This window comes from Megalops cyprinoides, chromosome 14 (assembly GCF_013368585.1).
Source record: "Megalops cyprinoides isolate fMegCyp1 chromosome 14, fMegCyp1.pri, whole genome shotgun sequence".
Lineage (NCBI taxonomy): Eukaryota > Metazoa > Chordata > Actinopteri > Elopiformes > Megalopidae > Megalops > Megalops cyprinoides.
This window is the reverse complement of record NC_050596.1, coordinates 22922426-22944156: the sequence shown is the minus strand read 5'-3', so window position 1 is coordinate 22944156 and position 21731 is coordinate 22922426. Positions and strand designations below refer to the sequence as shown.

At 43.9% G+C, this 21731-nt stretch overlaps 1 protein-coding gene across 1 annotated transcript in view; it reads right to left on the bottom strand.

The window, feature by feature from the left end:
• Positions 1-21731, bottom strand: part of tmem163a (transmembrane protein 163a) — a 55179-nt gene that overhangs the window by 8270 nt on the left and 25178 nt on the right. Inside the window, exons 3-5 of the mRNA XM_036544738.1 lie at positions 15057-15100; positions 14631-14722; positions 8444-8540 (exon numbers count right to left, since the gene is read on the bottom strand). Coding sequence (XP_036400631.1) covers positions 8444-8540; positions 14631-14722; positions 15057-15100 — 233 coding nt within the window. The remainder of the gene's footprint in view (positions 1-8443; positions 8541-14630; positions 14723-15056; positions 15101-21731) is intronic.

Sequence of the window (21731 nt, the reverse complement as noted above, 5' to 3'; positions counted from 1 at the left end):
AGAATTCTCATTCTGAGCTGGTTTCTCTGTTGCTGTGTGCTTGAGGCTGCTTTCTTTTTTTTGTGTTGATTTTTAAACTATTTGGATTCTCTAAGGTTTTTACCCCTTTTTTATTTTTTTAAACGTGAACTGAATCACCCAGTTTCTTCACGTCAATAGAGTAAATGGAAATTTAAAAATCTAAATTTATCGAGGGACAGAAATGCAAAGACAAGAGACTGGGGAGAGACAGAGAGAGATCAAGGGAGGAAGAGAAAGTGAGACAAGGAGGAAGAGGCAAAAATTACCAAAAAAAGTCAGAAGGAGGTAGTGGAAGGAGAGAGCGAGCGAGAGAGGGGTAGAAACGGTGTGAGAGAAAGAAAGGCCTGTGTTACAGAGTGCCTGTCTCAGCAGCATCATTAATATTGCAGGACAGCCTTGCGGCACATTTCTTAGGCATGAGAAACTGCCTCTCCACAAGGTCGCAGGCTTCAATCAGACCAGCATGAAACCGAGGGGGGGAACAAAGTGAATTTTTCTCTTCCTACCCAACTAACGCCTTCATTTCCAACAATGTTGCTGTTATGTTAAATCATGTCTATGGGACACAGTTTAACTGCACACCACACTGATGGTCAAAGATGTTTGTGTTATATAAATACTAGCACCGAAAGGTTAACTTCTGCATTTCATGCAATATGAAAGCATCTGCCAGCAGCCTGTACCTGAGACATATGACAAAACACTCTCACTTCTGCAGTGTACATCCTAAGGGTAGGAGTCAGATGGCAAATCTGGTTGCTTGATGCCTTCCTGTTGACGAAGGCCTTGCTACGCTCACACTGCAGCCCATGGTAACAGCTTCCCTTAGATTTGCAGTCTAAATAAAAATGTGTGGTACCAGGAGACATCTCCATAAATTCAGAATTAGGGAATTGGGGAATCACAGTAGAGACAGGAGGCAAGAGGCCCTACAGGGGGCGATACTGAGAGCATGGATTAGGAGGGGATCTATGGGGGCCCCTGTGAGTTGGCCTATTTTGTTAAGAACGGTGAGGGATTTCCAGGGTTGTGATCCTGCACTCTCCTCAGGCCTTTCAGGATCAGCGAGATTTCCCCTTCATTTCATTCACACCCTCGTTTGTGTCGGCGTGGGACATCAGGAGGCTAGAAAGGGGATTTAGGGGGTGTTGGGATGGGGATCACAGGTCATGTGATGCTCCTTCAGGCAGCCTCAGGTACCTAACACATGGCCACTGCTGCTCTCTGCTCAGTCAGCTTCTGTCATCCTAACGCCTCCCTTATCATGGGGTTCCTTTATCGCAGGGGCTATAGCAGCAGAGAAAAAGAGTAAAGCCAGGAAATATTGAACAATTTAATGTGTCTATTCCAAACACAAGAGCCACATTTATCTTATAACGGCCAATAAACAACATGAATGAGGTGGTGGTACCATATACAATAACCTTTGGGACAAACCAGTGCTGACCCATTTAAAAAGCTTGAGCAAATGGCAAAGGCCCTTACCATGGGGTTTCCTGTGAAGTGACTGTATTTCTCATTGAAACAGAGGGATTAATCATGTTCGGTTTTGTTTTAATATTTCACAGCTGGTGAATCCAAAGTGTAGTAAGTAATTCACAGGCTTGCACGAAACTGTCACGCCATAGTCAAATGATTGACACGTCAGCTTTCAGGAGTGCTGCCCCGAGTCTTGCCACTGTCATGCCAGTGTGTAAATCTATACTCATTCACAGCTTGTATGGTTGGTTTTAACGAGAAGACGATTTACATTTGGGCTCCCTGGGGACTCGGATGGAGGGAGAATGTAATGAATCAATGTATGCTCAGACAGTGGGCTTGTAAGTAGGCTCCCATGTCATTACGATTCAGGAAGGCACAACATGGACCTGCCTGTGAAAGGTGTTTTGGGAAAAAGGAAAAATGGAAAAATAGATTAAGAAAGTAAATCTGGTTAACCAACGTGCACTGTTTGCAATGCAAAATGATCTTATGGAAGCGGCGAGGTAAAAAATTTACAAACCTGTATTCAAATTTGTGTATCTATGTAACAGTTAGGAATAACTGCACTGATGCCAGTGACCCTGTCCAGCAATCAAACCATTATCAGAGCTCTGTTAGCAATTAGGTCTAAATAGCATGCTGATAATGGCAAATCCATAAAGTCCTCAGACAACTTTTGGCAAACCTAAATGACTGTATGCCAGTGGTGGACTGGCTGTGGCTTACCAGCAAGGCAGCAGGCCAGCGCTAGACCAGCAGGAGTGTGCCGGTATTGCCAGCTAAAGATAATTTTGAAAAGCTAGCATCATTAGTTAATTTTTCCATTGTCCGAAACTGAGAAAAAGTGAACTAAAATCACAGCCCACAGCCAGACCCAACCAATAAGGACTGATTAAGATACATGGAAATACCACAAAACTCTCCAATTCAGAATGTAAATACAACTCAACCTGTTATGTTTATGGTCTGGAAACAGTAGTGGACTTTGAACAGCTCAGATCTCACAGTAAAAGGCAGCTACTGGTGAGACAATGGCAATAGATGTGCAGCCTTGCTCTGCTCTGAAGAACATCGAGTTTAGTCGACATAACTTCTACAACTGATTGAACCACACCACAAATTCCAATTTTGCCATATTTTCTCTAACAAAATCATACATGATATGTACAAGGCTGTTACGAAACAAATGAGAGAATCTGTTAACAAACCAGAAGCATTAGCATTGTGACATGTGACATGCATCGTTTGGACATGTGGGTATTCTACATCAGTGTCTTACATCAACACAATGCAATATTGATTGCAATTAATGTATTGATGAGAAATGCAATCACAGAAATGCAGTTTTATAATATCAGTTTTTAACTGACTGAATAACTGAGTCATTATTGGATTTTGTGTATAAGACAATGTAGCTGAAATGTCTAAAGCTTTGCATAATTTTGTGGTCCCTTGGGTAGCATGGTTTGCAGACCAGCTCCAATCATGCATAAATGACAGTCCTTTCAATCCTGCCTCTGTCATGCAGTTGGGAAGGAAGCTGGCTGCCACTTCAAAACATTCAGTGTTATTAGGTGTAAAAATTTATAGAACAGATAGGACTGTAGTTCACAGTAGGATTTAGTATTGATTTGTTATTCAGCTGAGATGCAGTATTTGACCGAATCCTAAAATTAGGTGTTTGGTGCATCTTTACTAAGGCTGACTTACACACATTACAAACAAAACACCTGTCGCTAAACCTCTGCTAGCCTCTGTAATTCAATGTAGGGTCTATATGTGCCTGATGCAGGAAAAACTAAAACCTCCTCCTGTCAGGTCCCATTCTCTAACCACTATTTCACACTACTTGCTCAAATGAGCTACACTCTTTTAGTAGGAAAAGGCTCTGACGGCCTCCCTTGTGGCTTCTAGCAGCCTTTAAGAATCCTATCAAAAGAACAATTTTCTTTTAACTGAACCCAAATGGCTCTAGCTACCTGGGTTTTGTCCAGAATGGCTGTACTGGTCAAAGTCAGTTTGAAGCTTTTTGAGTGGTGTGCAGCTCACTGAACCAAAGCAGCAGTGTTGTTAAACATTCGTTAACAGTTTAACTCAATCTTTTCTACAGACATTTTCTTGAAGAGCCCCACCATCTGATGTCTGATGCAGTGGCCTGGACATTCTGGGCTAAATATCTCTGACAATAAAGGGGAGAAGAAACCCAATAAAGAGTTAACAGCAAACACTTCTCCCCTTGGAAATAAGTAAGTGGTGAGCCAGGATAATGGAGTGTTTCACATGTTTTAGGGAGCCAGGAATTCCCAAAGCCCACTTGTCCGCAGGCTTTCTGAGGATGGACTGATGCTCAGTTTTTTCTCATTCTACACCTGATGAGTGGAATATTTCCAGGCTTGGATGTGTAAACAGTGATGCCATGAATGAATAAGAAATGTGCCCATTAAACTGCATTATTTACACATTGCACCATCAAGCAGTGTTTTGGGTTGTACAGACATGAGATGTATTTGCACTACCATTTTGTTTTGACATTCAATGCAACAAAATTGCAACGCAGTGATCACTTACCCTCTAAAATGTGCTAAATCTCTGAATATCCTTTCACAGGCAGCTAAAGCCTTACGTTGTCTTTAACTGCTGTGTTTTACTCAAAAATGCCCTACTTGAAGTTGGTGTTTTGAAATATGATACTCAAGCACATATTTACTTCTATAAACATGTTGAAAAGAGACTCCTTTCACACTTTATTCACCATCCAAGCAGAGAAAATGCAGCCATTTTGCTCTACGTTTGAATCAAGTCATCTGGGGCCTCCCACACCAATCTCCCGCCTCCTTCATTTTTAATCACATACCAAATCGGCTCTACTCTCCTCGTGCTCTACAATGGGGGCAAGGGGGGAATCACACCTCCGACATGTGACCCTGACCTCTGTTAGGACAGCCTGCTGGGCCTTACACTTAGACCCCCCCCCCCCGCCTCCCGAACAGTAGAGTGTGAGCCACACCTGCACATGCTAAGTACCCCCACCTTGGGCAGTTAGGCCTGCAGAAGTGATAAATAGCCTTGAGCTGCAGAAATACAGCACTCCAACCTCCCCCCCAGCCCCCAGCCCCCAATTTCTACTGCTCCCAGAGACAGCTGAGGGCACACTCTCTAGAATGAATGTGTAGTGTGATGCACAATTTTCAAGGACTGTCTTGCAAAATTGAACTCAAGTGTTTGAATTGATCTGCAACCAAACAAGCATGTTGCACGTCACTGCATTCGGTGAAAAGGACAGAGTGCAACCCATCGATTTTGCTTTTAATCTTATTTCACTGGTTTGTCATTTAGAATATGTGGCTGTATCTGTTGTGAATTTAATAGCAAGAGGGGACAGATCTGTTGATTGCCTTTGATGCATTGTCAAAAAATCTATTATAAATGGCACCTTATTTTTAATGATCACTTCACGTAATAGATGGCAGGTTTTAGATGCAAACCATCTTGGCTAAAATTTAGCTTTGAAACAAAGCAGGAACAAAGCTGATGCCAAATGAGCTTCTCTGTCCCCCTTAATCATAAGACATGTATGTTCTTAACTTCTGTGTCTGTGTATACGTGTGTGTGTGTGTGTGTGTGTGTGTGTATGCATGCCTATGGTTTTGTGTGTGTGCGCACATGTGTGCGTGTATGTGCTCTGTATGTGTGTACAGCTGACACCAAATCAATGCATCTTCAAAGCAGAGTATTTGCGGTGCTGTTTTCTGTTTCATCTGCTTCCAAGAGCAGTCACATACATAGGAGGCAGCAGGGTACTCATACACACCTGCTAGCAGGAGGAAATACCCAGCTGAACTGATGGACAATGTGTATCTAAGTCTTCCTGGATAAGTGTATCTGCAAAGCAAACACATGTACTAAAATGGGACCTATTTAATTACCAGAAAATGGGATCAGAATCATTGTAATTTATGAGTAAATGATATGATTATAAAAGACCATACAAATACCACTACCCTTGACAATTCATAAAATTCATGCACTCATGTTTTGCCACAAGCAATCGCAAGCAATTTTCACAATTTAAAAGCAGAAACAAAAACAATCGATATTCCCGCAGAGAGAGGGCTTCATTGTGCTTTTAGAAATGTTTTTTTTTTTTTTTCCATCTCTCCTTCTCACTGGCAAAGCCACCAGCAGACTGCTTTCAAGCTCGTCTGGGCCATCCACACAGAAGCTGTGAGATACATCAGTGGGGGAACAGAGAGGTGAGAATGAAAAATCTAATATTAAATGAAAACCACAGGACCTCTAACATTCTGAAGGTACAATACCAAACTCGATTCCACAAAGAGCATGAGGTTTCCTTTCGTTTGAAATGTGTCTCCTCAAATAGCATCAGAGGTGTTCACTATCTCCCTTGCTATGAAGGAGATTTATCCCCTTTATAGAGGAGCCTTCTATAAAGGGGTTAAAAAAGAGAAGAAAAGATGAAAGAGATGGATCATTCCCTTCTTGTTATGAGTCCTCTTGGAAAAGACTATGTAGTTTTAAATGTTAAACCTGGTCTTCTTTGGTTTGACCGATTCCACTGCATGCAGACCTGCATGCAGACCGCTTATTAGTACACCACCATCTCCAACAGCCACATAACAGCTGGCTAAATGTCCTGTGCTGGACCAGTAACACGGTGTCCACTTGATTGGCAGTCACTTATGCTTATCCTTGTCAGTTTGTTATGCAGAGAGCATCCGCTCAGGAATAAAAAGGATGGGTTTTTCATAACTGGACTGACCTATGAACAAGACCCGATGGCAAGAGGAGTGCGATCAAAAACTGAGAGGTCCAACCATGTGGATCCTCTTCTCTGGGGAACGGTCTTCATCAGGATGCCGAAGGGCTGAGGCCTTCTTAATGATTTATAGGTGGGGCACAAAGACAGAATTTTTCTGACATCAGGGCTGCACACAAGCCACAAAAAAAGTCAGAACTACTGAAGCTATTTTTGTATAGTGCTTCTATGCACCAAAAAAAGGCTTTAATAGTCTCTCCCTGGACTGGCATTCCAGAGTGAAGCCTGGCAGTTTTGATTAACATAGCTGCTGGCATTTCAAAACACCCCCTGTGCTCTCTCTCTCTCTCTCTCTCTCTCTCTCTCTCTCCCTTTATTTCTCCCTCTCTCTGTCCTTGGCTCTCTTTCCCTTTTTCTCTCACCCTCCTTCTGTATTTTTTTCCCTCTGCCTCTCTCTGTTCTTCTCAGTAGCCCTCTCCTTCACAGTCTCTGTCTTGTCACCACCCTCACCCTTTACCCCACACCCACCACCCCCTCTCCCTCTCTCACTCTTTCTTTCTCTCTCTGTTTACCTATCTATCTCTCTGTGCATATTTCTGCTTGCTGGGACATTAATGTTAAGTTATATGTTCATTTCTATGCCAGTGCCTGCATCACTTCATTGTGGGAGCAGCTGTTTGCTGATTGATGCTATGATGTGGACTCAGAGCTTATAAAAGTCCATTTGACCCATATACTGCAGATATGGGCATAGAGGAAAAGTAACTTCCACTCACCGTTAAAGTGTGGAATATTTGATATAAACTACTGGTGTAACCACAATTTAGGGTTCAACAGTAAAGTGATTTACACAGAAAATGTGTTCACATAATTGGTTTATAGGAGGTGAATGTACGCTTAACATGTACACTCATATTTGAATTTATATTGATAAGAATAAAGCAGCTTAAATACAGGTACAGCACTTTAGATGTGGTTAGACAGGAAGTCAGTAAAAACCTGAAGTGAGACTGAATCTTGTTAAATCTAAAGATGCTTTTATCATAACTCTTGAACAAAACGAACACAGAGACTCAGTGCCATCACAACACCTTGCATTCCAGGTTTCAACTGCATTTATCTACTGTCTATTTGTCTTTTCAGTATCCTTGAGTCAGAGGAGCTCATGTTTGAAATTAATGTGCTGTTTCTCTAAGAAGCCTTGCATTGCCTGGCAACAGTGTAATGAGGCTATTCTGGGACTGGGGTCTCAAATCCATTTTCTCTTTTCACAACCCCCGACCCCCCCCTTCCCCCTCCCACCTGAATTTCATTTCGTACAATCAGCAGGCGAGAGCGCGCTATGACGCAGTATGAAAAAAGGCTGCGTGTGTCTGCTCGAGAATTTCACAGGCATGATCAAAATGCCTCTCTTTTGAGGTGTCGGGCCTTCACACCATCACACCTGACAGGCTTGCGAAAGAGAATTCACACTGCGTGACAGAAGCCCCGACGGCAAGGAAGCGAAACCACTTGCTCTGGGATCCTATAAACAAGAGCCGTTCCTCAAACAGCCATGACGCAGCCACATCCCAGACACGTGAACCTCTTAAGGAACTGCGGCATCTGTTCACCTCAACCAGAACGACAGCAAATGTTTCAAAAGTCAGTTCAGATAACCAACAAGGACAGCGGAGACGAACACAAGTAAAAGCACAGAAGTCTGTTGGCCCTGCCATGTGGTCATTCTAACAGCTGAAGTCAGTGTTCCAACACGTTCAACGGCTTACTTTCAGTTACAACAAACGCGTGTACCCAAAGCACACCTGAACTGCTGGTGGTCTGATTGGTTTAATACCTCAGATGTTATGTTATCATGATATCATGGATGTGTAAAAGTGAGAATTAATGAGTGGAACTAATGTTAGTATTTAAGATACAGTTAACAGAACTCCGGCGGAATGAATAATGCCCCCTTCATACATAGTACAAGTGCCGATTATGTATCCTTAATACACTAAATGCATAATGCAACGTCAGTTCTGCCATTGGGAAGGGGGATACTGCTCAATCACTAAATAACAGTGAGATATGAATGTGCTACACAACACATAATGCTCCGGTAGCTGGCTGTAGTGAAATGCTGTGGGGTACCTGCATGGCATGAATATTAAAGACACTTACCACTTCAGGAAGAAGCTTGGTGGCCAGGTCATGGATGGCTTTTCCCAGAATGCACATGGAGGACAAGATGAACACCACCCCCAGTATGACACACGCTCTGTGCAGGAACACAAGATGAGGGAGAGGGTCATTAGTAACAGGCCTTCCACACCCACAGGCCAGTTTATTTATTTTCTAAAATACATTCACATTCCATTGTACAGTGTTTTTTTTCTCTCTACATTGTCTGCACTGTATCCACAATCTGCATTTTCTCCTGTGTAAAATCTCACACCCCACCACATAATGATATGAGCTGTGCAACGTTGGCAAACTCTGGTAACACTGAAAAGACACACAGTACAGTACTGATCACCTACCAGGTGTGTAAACACTGTCAACTCAGACAATTACTGAATTAATTGATCTAAACGCATCTTCAGAATCCCTCCTTGAGCTGAAATTGTCACAGGATTTTAGAGAACACTCAATGTTGATCCTTGATGTTATTATACTTCAATTTACATCTGTAATGTACCATTGAGTATTGAGTTCACGTTCCAGTTGAAACTGGCAGATGCAATTATCTTAATGAGGTTAAATTAATCTGATTACATCCAAAGCAGTCAGGCGCAGGTATAGGCCAGCTCCTCTGATTGCACGTTAACAGAGGCAAAAACTGCCATCTGAGAGAGGCACAGCAAATATGTAGAGAATAATAAGCCGGCAAGCCACTGCGACACTGCAAAAAGGGTCATGTCTGCTTATCCCTGGCAGTGTGTTTTGCTGAGAAAGGGCTAAAGTTGAAAGGTTACACAAACTCAACCAATCACCAATACCGGTGTGGCGCTGTGGGATTAGCGTAGTCCCTCAGAAAGGCATCCGACTTGCATAGCCAAACAGAAAAGGTGCTCCCCACACAATACCTAAATCTGCTGTATGCCTTAGCAGTACCCTGAAACTCATGTCTACACTATACCATAAGTGGTTGGAGGGACTGTGACCACTAGTGATAGAGAACTGAAAGTAGCTCAAAAAACCCCAGATTCAGCTGTGCAGATAAGACTGTGTGCCTGTGTGTGTTTGTATGTGTGTGTGTGTGTATTTGTTTGTGTGTGTTAACAGCTCCATCACACATGCTGGCCCCCAGCCCCAAGGGGACGGGGCGGTATGGTAGCTAGGCAACATTAAGTGGGGGCAGTGGGTGCAGCTGCAGAGCTGACGGAGAGAGAGGCCTGGAGGTACGTCACTGCGCCGCAGGCAGGCACAGCCTCCAGGCAGAGCCCACCGGCGGGCGGATAAACCCACATCCCATCCCACATCATTAGCGCAGCTGGCTCCTGCAGACCCCAAATCAGCCCAGACTTGTAGCACGGAAAGAGGGGGCAGTCTGGGCACTTCCGCCGAGACCCACAGGCATCCACATCTCAATAAAGAGCTACTGTCACAGAATGAACAGCACTCTGGTTTATTAGTGCCATTTAAGAACTACTGTCTGATCATCTGAAAGAAATGACTGCTATATACACTCTAATATGGAAACAATATAAAGGAATTTGACCATTCTTAATGGCTCCATTTGCTGTTAATGAATCTTAATAACAAATTTGCTGGTCAATAAATGCTGACATTTTAACCAGCTCAAAAGAAGGCACTAATCCCTACCCTGTGACAGCAGTTAACCTGTGACCTTTGACCTTAGACTGCGGCGCACACCACTTCTCCTCCCATCATCTGACCTGTGGGTCACTGGGTCACACCTGTTGGCACAGTCAGGCGCCTCACCAGCCTATGGGTCTCAGAGGAGCCTGTGCGTTCCTGTTTCGGCTAATCCTTAACGGGCTGACAAAGGCGTTCTCTCCATAAGGTGCTTGTGCTCGTGAACCGATCTGACATCTGTATCGCAAAGCTGAGAAGTAATGCATTTTCTCGCTATCCCCTCTCCATGAATCTCCTCCACGGGGAGATTTGTCTCCGAGTAACTACATCGTCTCTGTCCTATTTTTTTTTTTTTCTCCGCCGCCTCTCCCTCGGAGAGCGTCCTCCTGGCACAGGCCTCCGCCGGGAGATGAATGGAGACAAGAGAGGGTGTCGTTTATCACCGTGACGCCTTGGAGCATGCGGGGCGCAGCGAGACGCCGAGAACAGGAGCGAGGCTGCACGGGCTGCCACTCTAAATGCCAGGTCACCGCTGGTTAGAATTAGAATGACTTTACACTGCGGAGGAGCCAGGACTATGAAAACACTGCAGATAAGCGCAGATAAGATGGCCGTGAAAATATTCCACAGGAGAGGCCAATTTAACGTAGCGTTTTCACTCATCTTTGTCAGGGCGGCAATCTGATGGACATATGATGGCAATTTAATGGATATATGATGTTTGGATATGTATTATGGCTCTATGTTTAACTGGTTAATGAAGCATTGCAAAGCTAATGAACTTGGCTATTCCCTCTGCGGGCGTGCTTCCAAAGTGCAGACATTACCGAGCCATAATTCAGCTGCTAATTCAATGTCATCCTTCTCCTTCTCCATCAACACCTATTTCAGCCATGAGGCTGTCTGAGGATGGCAGTCCCTCCTTTCGCCCTCCCCCCCCCCCAAGCCCCAGGGATTTATGGGTAACAGTCATTTAATGAACCTCAAAGTGCACAGAAGGGTTAACAAATTCCGGGGACATCCTGCTCATTGTGACCAGAGATGGAGCTTTTGAATCACGGGCAGAGCACCGTGGAAACATTAGGGGAAAGAGGGCAGTGAAGAAAAGCTTCTGTGGGTAATCAATCTGTCATCCTTGTCACTTTCACACCATGGCTTTTCTATCATGTGTGTGCAACCCCCCCCCACCCAACCTGCCCGTCCCCACACCTCCAACACCTGCCCTCCTCACTCCTGTCCGTTTCCCCTCCGAGGCGGGGTGACGCAGCCACACCTGCTGTTCCCAGTCATGCCTTTCAACTAACGAGGCGAGTAACACGAGACGCCCGTCACTTCGGACCGAGAGTGTTCAGGGCTCAAGGTGCTCATTTGTACCTTTCCAAGCTGGTGCTTTTGTAGTTAGCATCTCCTTCGCTCTACATGCACCAAAGAGAGGCTCAACAATTAGGAACGGCTTCAGTTGGACGCTGACTGACATCAGGTGCTGCAGATCGGCGTGAACGAGGCAATTACTGGCCGGGGGAGCGTGTCTGCTTTACACAAGCTCTCCTATTAAAACACACTGGGGCGCAGAGCTGTTTTTCTGCCACAATTATCCGTGACCCAGAGGGTGTCCACAGCCAGTCTAATGGGCTGACAGCAGCGAACAGCAGCTTAAAGAAAAGGGTGACAATAATGCAGGCAATTGTCAAGCAGTTGTGGTTTTGACATTATCAGAAAGGCTGTAAGTATAACTCAACATTCACTTTTTATTTAGGGTATTGTAAAAGAATGCATGTTACCTGCACTCTGAAAATATGTGATTTTTGGATTTTTGATTTTTTTAGTGAACAGATTCACAACATTTGAGATGGAATACAGACACCACCTTGTGCTTCGTAGATTAGTTTTTCCCTTTACCCACAAAATAATAAATGGATGCATGCGTCTATGAATTCTTATCTGACATTTGCAGAAAATTCCCACACAATTGCCTTAACCCAACAAAACCATTTGTTTCTCAAAGTATGAAAATCCAACATATTCACCCCCCTCCCCCCAGCTGTCTCCACATCCCCCTTTCTCCTTTGCTCTCTTCTGCACTTATGCATTCTGTGATACCCACAGCAGCAGCTAAACTCAAACTCTTCCTCTGACGCCTCCATGACCACTCCTCTACCTCATCGCCTCTTGTAAACTGATTCAAAACGGAGACCATAAACACAGGTCCTTCACCAGCATTGTCTGTTGTGAACACAGTGTGGTATCAGGGGTACAGGGTTTGAACAGTGGGAGGACTGGTTATTACACAGTGACATTGAAATTGTAATGGGTTCTTGGGAGGGGGTAAATTGAATCCTTGCAGTGTGCTTCACTGATGAGACAGACCCACGTTTTTGGTGTTTCAACCATACAATGTGAATGGGTGTTGTACATGTGAGTCAAGCAGCAACAAACCTTGACTTGCCTAAGTGCACACACTTGAGCAGCAGATACTCGTGAAAAATGGTCCTGTGCATTCATCCTCTGTACTGGTCGCTGGTGTCCTTAAAGCGGGGTACAGCCTCATTCATCAACCCTCACTGTAATTTAGAGACCCACCCCAGGGAAGTGCAATGCTCCACCGAAGGAAGAGTAATTATTGTCCACAGGCCTGTACGAGCACAGCTGTAGTGCTTGCCTTTCTCCTCTCCTCTGATTAAGAGCTTTGAACCCTCTGTATCCTCACTTTGCTTTACTTTTTTTAGCAAATCCAGACAGCAGCGATGTAGACTGGTTAGGGAACCAGACTTTTGATTGGGATGTTGCTTGTTCAAATCCTGATGAAACCCTGATATTTCATCTTTAACCAAGCAGTTTAATCTAAAAAGCTGCATTTGAAAACAGCTATTCAAATGCCTGATGCCTGGGAAATATTGGACATTTTGTATGTCACCCAAGATAAGGAGCATGTAGATTGCGTGTTTGAAAAGAGGACATTGCTGAATGTGTTGTGTGTAGAGTGTGCTACACTATTTGTTGAAACTATTTGTTTGCACAGCAGGACAGCTTTATTAAATGTGGCTTACATGGTTTACATGATGCATTATCCATATATACACCTGTGCATTTACTGAAGCCAATCAGGTGACGCTCCTTACTCAGCCGCAGGATTCAAACTTGCAACTCTTGTAACAAATCATGTTGGAGGAAGATAGACCTAGTTAATGACGGCAGCTCAGGATGAAAGCCCAGGTAGGATGCTCAGCCCCTTGCCTAAGTGCACTGACGTCAGCTGTGTCCACGGCGATACGCGTCATAACAAGGGGTCCCAGGAGGCCGCGGCTCTCGACAACGTTGGCAAGATCTCGCAGACACGGGCAGAGCAGGAAACAAGAGGCTGCCGGTGGGCCCCCGGGAGCCCCAGAGGGACAGGATCAGCGTGCCTCTCCTTTGTGCTCTCTCTCTCTCTACCTGTCCATCACCTGCGCCCTCTTCTTTCACGCAGAGCACAAAGGCCCGTCTGCCCTTTCCGGCTCCTGCTCCGAGCCGATAAAAAGCACAGCTGCCGTCCTTCCGAGACCTTCGCCTGACAGCCGTGGAGAGAGAGAGTGGGCTGTCCGAGCCCTTGCGCCACCCATGCCATTCTCTTCCACAAAACCTGCCCTGTGCCGGTACCATCTGGGACTGAACACATACACTCCCCCCTCGCAAGCACTCCTGCAGGCTGCTCAACCCAAACCTCCAGGCACACGCATGCTGAGAAGTCCCCCCGTCAGTGCAACTGGACTTCGGCAACTGGAGGGTGGCAGCTGGGCTTGCAGGTTCAAATCCCTGGTAGTATGCTGCTGGTGTACTCTTGAGCAAGGCACCTAACCTGAATGGCTTAAATAAATGTCCGCCCATAAAAACAGATAATATGTGTGCTGTATGTGACTGCTCAGACTATGAGGAAGTATGATTACCTTTGTGTATTCCTGCCTGTGTACCATGGAAGCAGTCAGGCTCATTTCTGATATTTCCAATTTCACATTCATTAGATGTTTTCACAAAAAGGGGAAAAATGCATATAAAGTGGATATTAATGTGATGCTATCACCTTGCTCATAGATGATTTAGTAATGAAAGGAAAATACTTTCTTACTAAGTTTCCATATGTTGTTTTGTCATTTTGATGTCAATGCCATTCAATGTTTAAAACATGGCCAGCGTTAAGGCCCTCATAGATCGGCAAGGCAAGACAAATCAAGTCATGATGGACAATTTTTTAACGTTGTGAGGGACAAGGACTCTAACACTTCCTGTTCTTGCACACCACAAGGATGGAATTGATCAATGATGAAAATGCCCCAATGCAGCAAGGGGCAGTGTGGAAGTTTCAATGGACAATTCAAGTCTCAATACTTGAATAACATATTCTTGAACATTGCCGAATGTCTTGGGGGTGTCCTAGGGCCGTTAGGGTGCTATACCTTTCTACTGCGAGAGATTAGGAGTGTCACTGTGTAGAGAATGGCAGGTTTGTGTGTATGTCAGTACTACAACCAATCAGGGGCATGTCACAATGTAAAAGGGCGGAGTCTGTACTTACATGTACTCCCGGTGGGCGGAGTGCACAGCCGCCGCGTTGCTATAGCGCCACAGCACAATGATAGAGGACAGCACGTCCAACGTTGCATCAAACTGGAGAACAAACGAAGGACCAATGCTCTGATTACGGCCATCAAAAACTTCAAACTGAAGCACATCTAATCCATGAAAATCACTTATTAAATTCCTCACAGTGACCGCTGGCCACTGGCAATCAGGCTTTAATTAAGGAACTCTAATTACATTTTGGCAATAAAGCAGAAGCCTGCAGGGCCGTTATGGTAATACAGTGATTGAGATTGTTCTCCCATCTGTGTTGCCACAGCGACAATGTCACCAACTGCCTCAACTGCCAATAAGGGCTTGTGAATTAACCTCAGTCGTTTTTATTACTATTCAATTAAACATTAACGGAGGCAGTACTTACAGCAAATCCAAAGGCAGACGCACTGTGTCTCATAATGGAAACAGCTAGAAATAAAGAGAGAGAAACAGATCAATAACATGAAATGTACAGGTTAGCGTCAGTGCTGGAGGATCAATCCTCATTAGCACTGCATGGTGGGATGTTAAGAATAGGGACACAATTTCTGGTTTTTGTTGTTCTAGTTTTCATTATCATAACACCTAATAAATAATGCAAAATATCTGCACACATAGTTAATTAGTCCTTTGAAAACTGCTATGAATAGCACGGAAATCAGGATACCATTCTTCTGGGACAAACGCATATTGTTCAATTAATCATTTAAGGGAATTTTGGTGTGGATTTGAAGCTTAAAGGACTGGATTCTCCTTGATGTGTGAGGGAAGCTGGAGAGGACAGCAAGTGTTTCCTATCACGTGACCTGGTGTAAAAAAGAGGTGCGCCGTGGCACCGCTTCAGGTATCGATCGACCCGGCAGGCCCCCAGCCAGCTGTCTTTGCCCAGGTGGTTGGCTCAAGCTCCAAACAAAAGGTCACAGCACACCTTGGCAGCACAGCAGCCCTCCCCCTCGGGAGGTGGATTCACTCAGTGCGCACACGCTCAGTACGCACTCTCTGTCCAGCAGGGTTCCGAGATCCTGCGGTAAGCCGGGCGGAGAAGTGCCCTGAAAAAAAAAGCTCTATTTCTAATTCTTACAACCCGCAGACTAGTCTCCCAGCTCCACGGAGAATCAGCCTGCTGGCTCTCCACCAGCCACACTGCCCTACCCACATTGATTTCGTATCAGGTACAGCAACCCGAGGATTCACCGGGAGCAGATAAAGTTCGCAGGACCAGCCCAGCAGAGAGAGACGAGTCTGGGGCGCTGCGGCGAACCAGAGAGGAGGTACCAGATGTCTCCATCAGGAAAGCAGGAGTGTGGGCTTGGTGTTAACGAGGCCTTGAGCGGCCAGTCGCAGCGCTGTGAAACAAGCTGCCTGCACTGCAGCACACCGGAGCGGGGATGACAGACACCAGGCCTCTGCACCAAGCGTAAAACCACCGGCTGTCTATGGCTCCTGTACGACTCTCAGCCTGAGGACGAGACAGCGGACACCGGCTTCTCTCTCTTTCACGGAGCCACTTAGGCTGACGCTTACCACTGATCAATATATAAATATATCAGTCCATCCACTTCTCGGAAATAATGAGTTGTTTCGTCATCAGCTTTTTTTTTTTTTTATTGAGTCAACAAAACAGATACAATGTATTTTACATCTTCAATACAGCCTTTTCTGAGGACTTGTTTCTTTTTGCACAAAGATGAAAAACAGGAATGGTACCAGAAGACCAAAACGTTAAAAAAAAAAAAAAAACATAAAGCAAAACAATAAATAACCAGCCTGAATCCAACGGTCCTGCTCATTTTTGTGGGAAAGCTCATTTTTCACTTGTGCAGTAGAGGGCTGGGGTTAGTGTTTTGTTTGATTTGATCTAGATGTCACAGTCTTTTTATGGCATATTTAACAATCCTTTTTTTTCATTTCGGCAGATGACAGTCTGCCTCCTCCAGGTAGAGGAAAAAAGCCTTGGGCAAACACACCTAAGACAACACTGTGATGAAGCCTGATGAATCACTAAAGTACTTGTTGTACAATGACTCATGATCTCTAAACATATAATTCACTTTACTTCAAGCAAATATATCATGAATAGAGCAAAACGATTATCACGCAAATCTGCAAACCACAATATTCTGTTATGGTTAAATGAGGGACTTTACATATAGGCAGTGGTCACTGCATGCAAGTAAATTTATGATCTTACAACAGAGAACTAAAGGCTGAAAAGGAAAAGCAAAACGAGACCTGTATACATACATCAGCTATAGAAGAAAAATAAGAATAAAGATTGATGGTAGTGATACAATGACACAACCATCCTCAAAGGGAGGTTATAGTGTACAGTGACAGTGTTGGTTTGGAAATCGGTTTAGACTGGTTCAGAACTGGTTTGTGTACCTGTGTACATTGCACATTCAACAGATTCAACACGCAATATTCATTGGGAATACAAATTCCAAGAAACTTGTATGCAGGTTTTGCAGGTCACAGTAGTAATTAATGCACACACGCTCAATATTTCATACAGAAAACAATTAACCTGTCAGATTCTTGTTTCATGTTGCTTATACATGGCATCTCCATTCCTTCAAGAAATTCAGATTTGTAGAAAATCCCCACCATTAACACAGCTGTGTATTATCACATATGTGATTAATGGCATCTAATCCATGAACGAGAGTTCAGCATTTTGTGGATGCCAGGTATTAATCAGGCCAGACAAGCCAGCTAGACACATCAACAGACACTCTGCAGAAGGTAACATTTACACAGAGGATGCTTTGACAGTGTTCTGGCTCAGCAATTCCCCAATCAGTCATCAGTCCTGATTAGATACTTAAATTACACTTTTCTCAGCATTTCTTTTTTTACATACGGGTATTTTGAGATTAAATCGGATCATTTCATGCCCTTTCTCCCATGACAGATATCATTTATGTAATCCAGTTCTTCACACATGATACTATTTAAAGTGTGGTATTTTGCCTTGGGTGGAGATGTGTGCGTTGTGGGCACATTTAATCTCACATGTACTGTGCTGCAGTTTGTCAGCTCAGTCATTCTGCCAGGGGAAGAACGTTTCAGTGTACTAGAAAAGGAAGTGCTGGCAGGATGTGCATTTTTTTTAAGACAAAATGATAAAATACTTGACATTCTTGAACAGCATAATCTGTGTGCTTTAAAAACCATTTAAAGGTACACCTTTTGACATTCTTTTCCCTCTTCAAACATGTCATTGCTTTTCAGTTTATTTTTCTTTGTTTATAGTTTAAACATTCCTGATCTGTTTTTATTGCCTGACTATTTACATAACATTGTCGGATTCAATTGCAGATTAATTTATGCCTTCATCTAGCCTTCAGAGTTAAAAAAGGTATTATTTATCATTTTCACAATTTCCATATCATATTAACACACATTCTGCAGAACCAACACGATGCCCAGCAAATCACCACTCAGGATTTCTCAGTACGGCAGCACTAGCTACCAGGAAAGAATATGTAATATACCTATTAATATTAATGGAGATATTTCCACTACAGCAAATTACTGCTGCATGGCCCTGCAGTGATTTTCAAGCCCAGCATACAGTAGATGGAGTTTACTCACAGACACATTACGCGAGAGGGAGGCTCGTACTGCACATGTTTTATGATGCAGTTGCTATGGCAGTTTATTTGTAGTTGTGCACGATGTCAAAAGCTCATTCCTGTGGTGATGTAACACCATTCAATTTCTTATTACCTCATAATGCAAGCTATGTCTGGGGATGGTTTGTCTTTCTTGCCAGTGCTTTGATGTGAAAGCCATTAGAGGGTGATTAGGGTTAATTCATATGTAATCCCTCTTGGTTTGCATCCAGAGGTGGTATATGGCTGGTTCCATTAGTTCAGGGATATTATAGCACATTGTTTATTCATTGCTTAGCAGACACCCTTATCGAGGGCAAAGTGTATGGCTTGTAATTTACATTCTATTTATGCTATACATTTGTATATTTACTGAAGCAATTCAGGCTAATTCCCTTAATCAAGGATAAACAGCTGCCCCACTAGGGATCTGAGAGACTGCGACCTTCCCTTTAGAAGTCAAGCTCTGTAACCCACTGACCCACAGGTCCCACTGTGTCACAGCTTGGGGACAGGCAGGTGGCACTTGTCTGCAAGGTTCTCACTTCCTACCTCAGGCAGAGACAGCACTGTGGAAAAGTCTGTATGGTCTGATAATAGAATGATTGTGGGTTCCAGGCCAGAGTTCAAGTGTTCAAGCCAAAATAAAGCTACATAAATGGGTTACAAGTCAATAGTGGGCACTCTTTCTGTGGTATAGCTGGAAATGCCCAAAGGAAACATACCATAAATGACAGTATCCCTCCATACCAGCAATATGTGTATGACAGGTGGAGAAAGGTATCCAGGCTTCTTAATGCTGCACGGAGCATTTGAAAGAAGGACAGAAAGGCATAAATCAAATTGTCAGGTTATCTTTACCTCATAAAATCACTCCATGTGCCTCCAGGAACACAGACAGTGGCATCTAACAGAGAGTGCATGACCACTGCCGTGTGTGGCTGTCGCAGTGTATGTAATCCCCCCCCCTTTCTCAGCAGACAGATAAGGAGACTGACAGAGACATCAAAGCTGTCAGCTGGTGCGTCGTTCACACCCTCCGAGGGAATCAGTGCCCATCACAGAAGGCACAGTTTAATAGCTCTTGTAAGATACACGGTGAGATTTCATTCCACTTCACTCACAGAATCAAGGCCAGGGAATTACTCACTCACACACCCCTCCCCACACCCCCCCCCCCCAATCCATTTCAGTGAAGAGCTTCTGTTTTCTCTAATCTAATCCAAAAGACAAATCACCACCTCACATCGCCCTGAATGAGACGAACGACAAGAACCACCGGCAGCTTGCAGCTTTAGTGGATCCATTTGTTCTCATGGGGCCACCCATAATAACCCTGGCTAATTGTTTAACCTGATATGGAATTTGTGATTTAATTTAGTTACCAGAATCTTAAACCTTCACCATGACTGCTTCACTCCTTTAGTTTTTCATCTGTCTTTGTTCCTACAGCCTTGATCTGATCTAATGCTTGCTGTTGAAAGCTTGCTGTAAAGCTCCACTTATATTGACATTTATATTTATTAATTTGCAAGATCCTCTTGTCTATAGCAATTTACAAAAAGTGCATTCTGTAAGGTGCAGCATATAGCCATATAGATACTGAACCATTAGTGCCACGCTATACTTCTTTTGCAGTGCTATTGTGGAGAATATTGCTGAAATATGTGCTGTCATCTGTCATAAGGTACACAGACATATACTACTTTTTGGTACAATACACCAGATTTAAAGTGTAGCCTAAAATTTACAGCTCAAGAGTCCAAGAGTAGCGCTAGTATTCTGGTAATTACAACCGCCTGATAGTCAAACTCCCTAACATGCAAGCCACGTTCAACCCATAGAAATGGTAATGACTACGGCAGGAATCATTGGAGAGTTAGTGCCACAATGACATGCAATTAGCGGCATGTTAAACAAGAGTACAGTGATGGCAGGTGTCTTGTCTGCCGCGCCGATGGGTGTTTTTGTTGCGTCCAGCTTTGGCACAGATCACAGTGCATTCCGATTACCTCGGCACCTTGGGTACAATGTGCGTCAAGGTGTGACAAACCGAAAACAGCAGCCTTCTGACGCCCCAGACAGGGATCAATACCGACTGCAATCTGTCGCGTCGATCCAAGCAAATTGCTGTTGCAATCGCCGGCGTATTGCAGAGCGGTCCTGGCGGGGACAGTGTGGCAGCCCGCTGATGAGATCGCCACCTCGAAAACGATGCCATTCCATTACCCAGAATCCCCTTCTTTCCCTCTTCGTCTCCGAAGTATGTTAAACTCAAAGGATGTTTTTGACTGTCTTTGATGAGAAATGTGATTGTTCTCTCTGGGAGGGAGGCTAAGATTGGTGCTGTGAAATTTAATTACGGAGCAGGATATAACAGCAGTTGTCCCCGGCCAAATGAAGCTCAAAGCCTTAACAAACCATGGCCAGGGCGTGCATCTGAATGGAGGGGAATTGAGAGACTGAGACCTTTATAAAGTCACTTTCATATAATTGCGCAGACAGAAGAAAGATTAGCATAGCAGCAATCTAACAGCCAGGTTCAGCCTTCAATATGGACCTGTTTGCAATGTGCTTTCCCATGCAGTAATGCACTGAATCACTGCTATGGCTGACAGCATATGATAGATAAAGGAAAATGCGATGAGTAATGACTGCAGTTCAAGATGTACACCTCTAATGTTGTTTAGTGACACATAACAGAATAATTCTCTGTGATGGGGTCATGGTGATGTTTTCTGTGATGTTCTTGCCCACGGTAATCGTGATAGACATATTTTTTGATGTTGGCAGATGTCACCAGCCAAATTTGGAAATATCAACATATTAACATCAATATGGCCTGTTTCATGAAAATTTTCTTTGTCATTCTGTGTATCTGTATCATTCCTCAGATCAAAACTACACATGGGAATTTGTTTTTTTTACCAGCAGTCAGAATCATGGAAAACCTCTGATGTAGACTGGCTAATCATTTTCAGCTTAACTTCCACTTATAATTCATTACCCCCCAAAAGGGGCCAACATATTTATATATTTGTGTGCAGGAGAACCTGACTCAGTGTTTGTATCTTGCATACCGTAACCAGATTGTTGTTGCCATTTAATTATTCATACTATTTAGTAAGAGCAATGAAAGACTACAGCCCTCATGAAGTGGAGAAAACAAGCCTAGTAAGTCACTGTGTTCTTTACAATATGGAGGAGAAATTAAGAGGCCTACTATCAAAACTCCATATCATTAATATTTATATTCCTCCCATGGGGTTTACAGAATTGCTCAGAATTAGCCACTGGTGCAATGCCTTTGTGCAGCTGAAAAAATAAACTCTCCCGGGTGTCTCTGTCCTCATTAATTAAGAGCTGCTATCGTGTTTTAAGGCCTGAGCAACTCTGACCTTCCCACTGACGGTTATTTTTACTTTGTTTCCTCCCCAATCGTC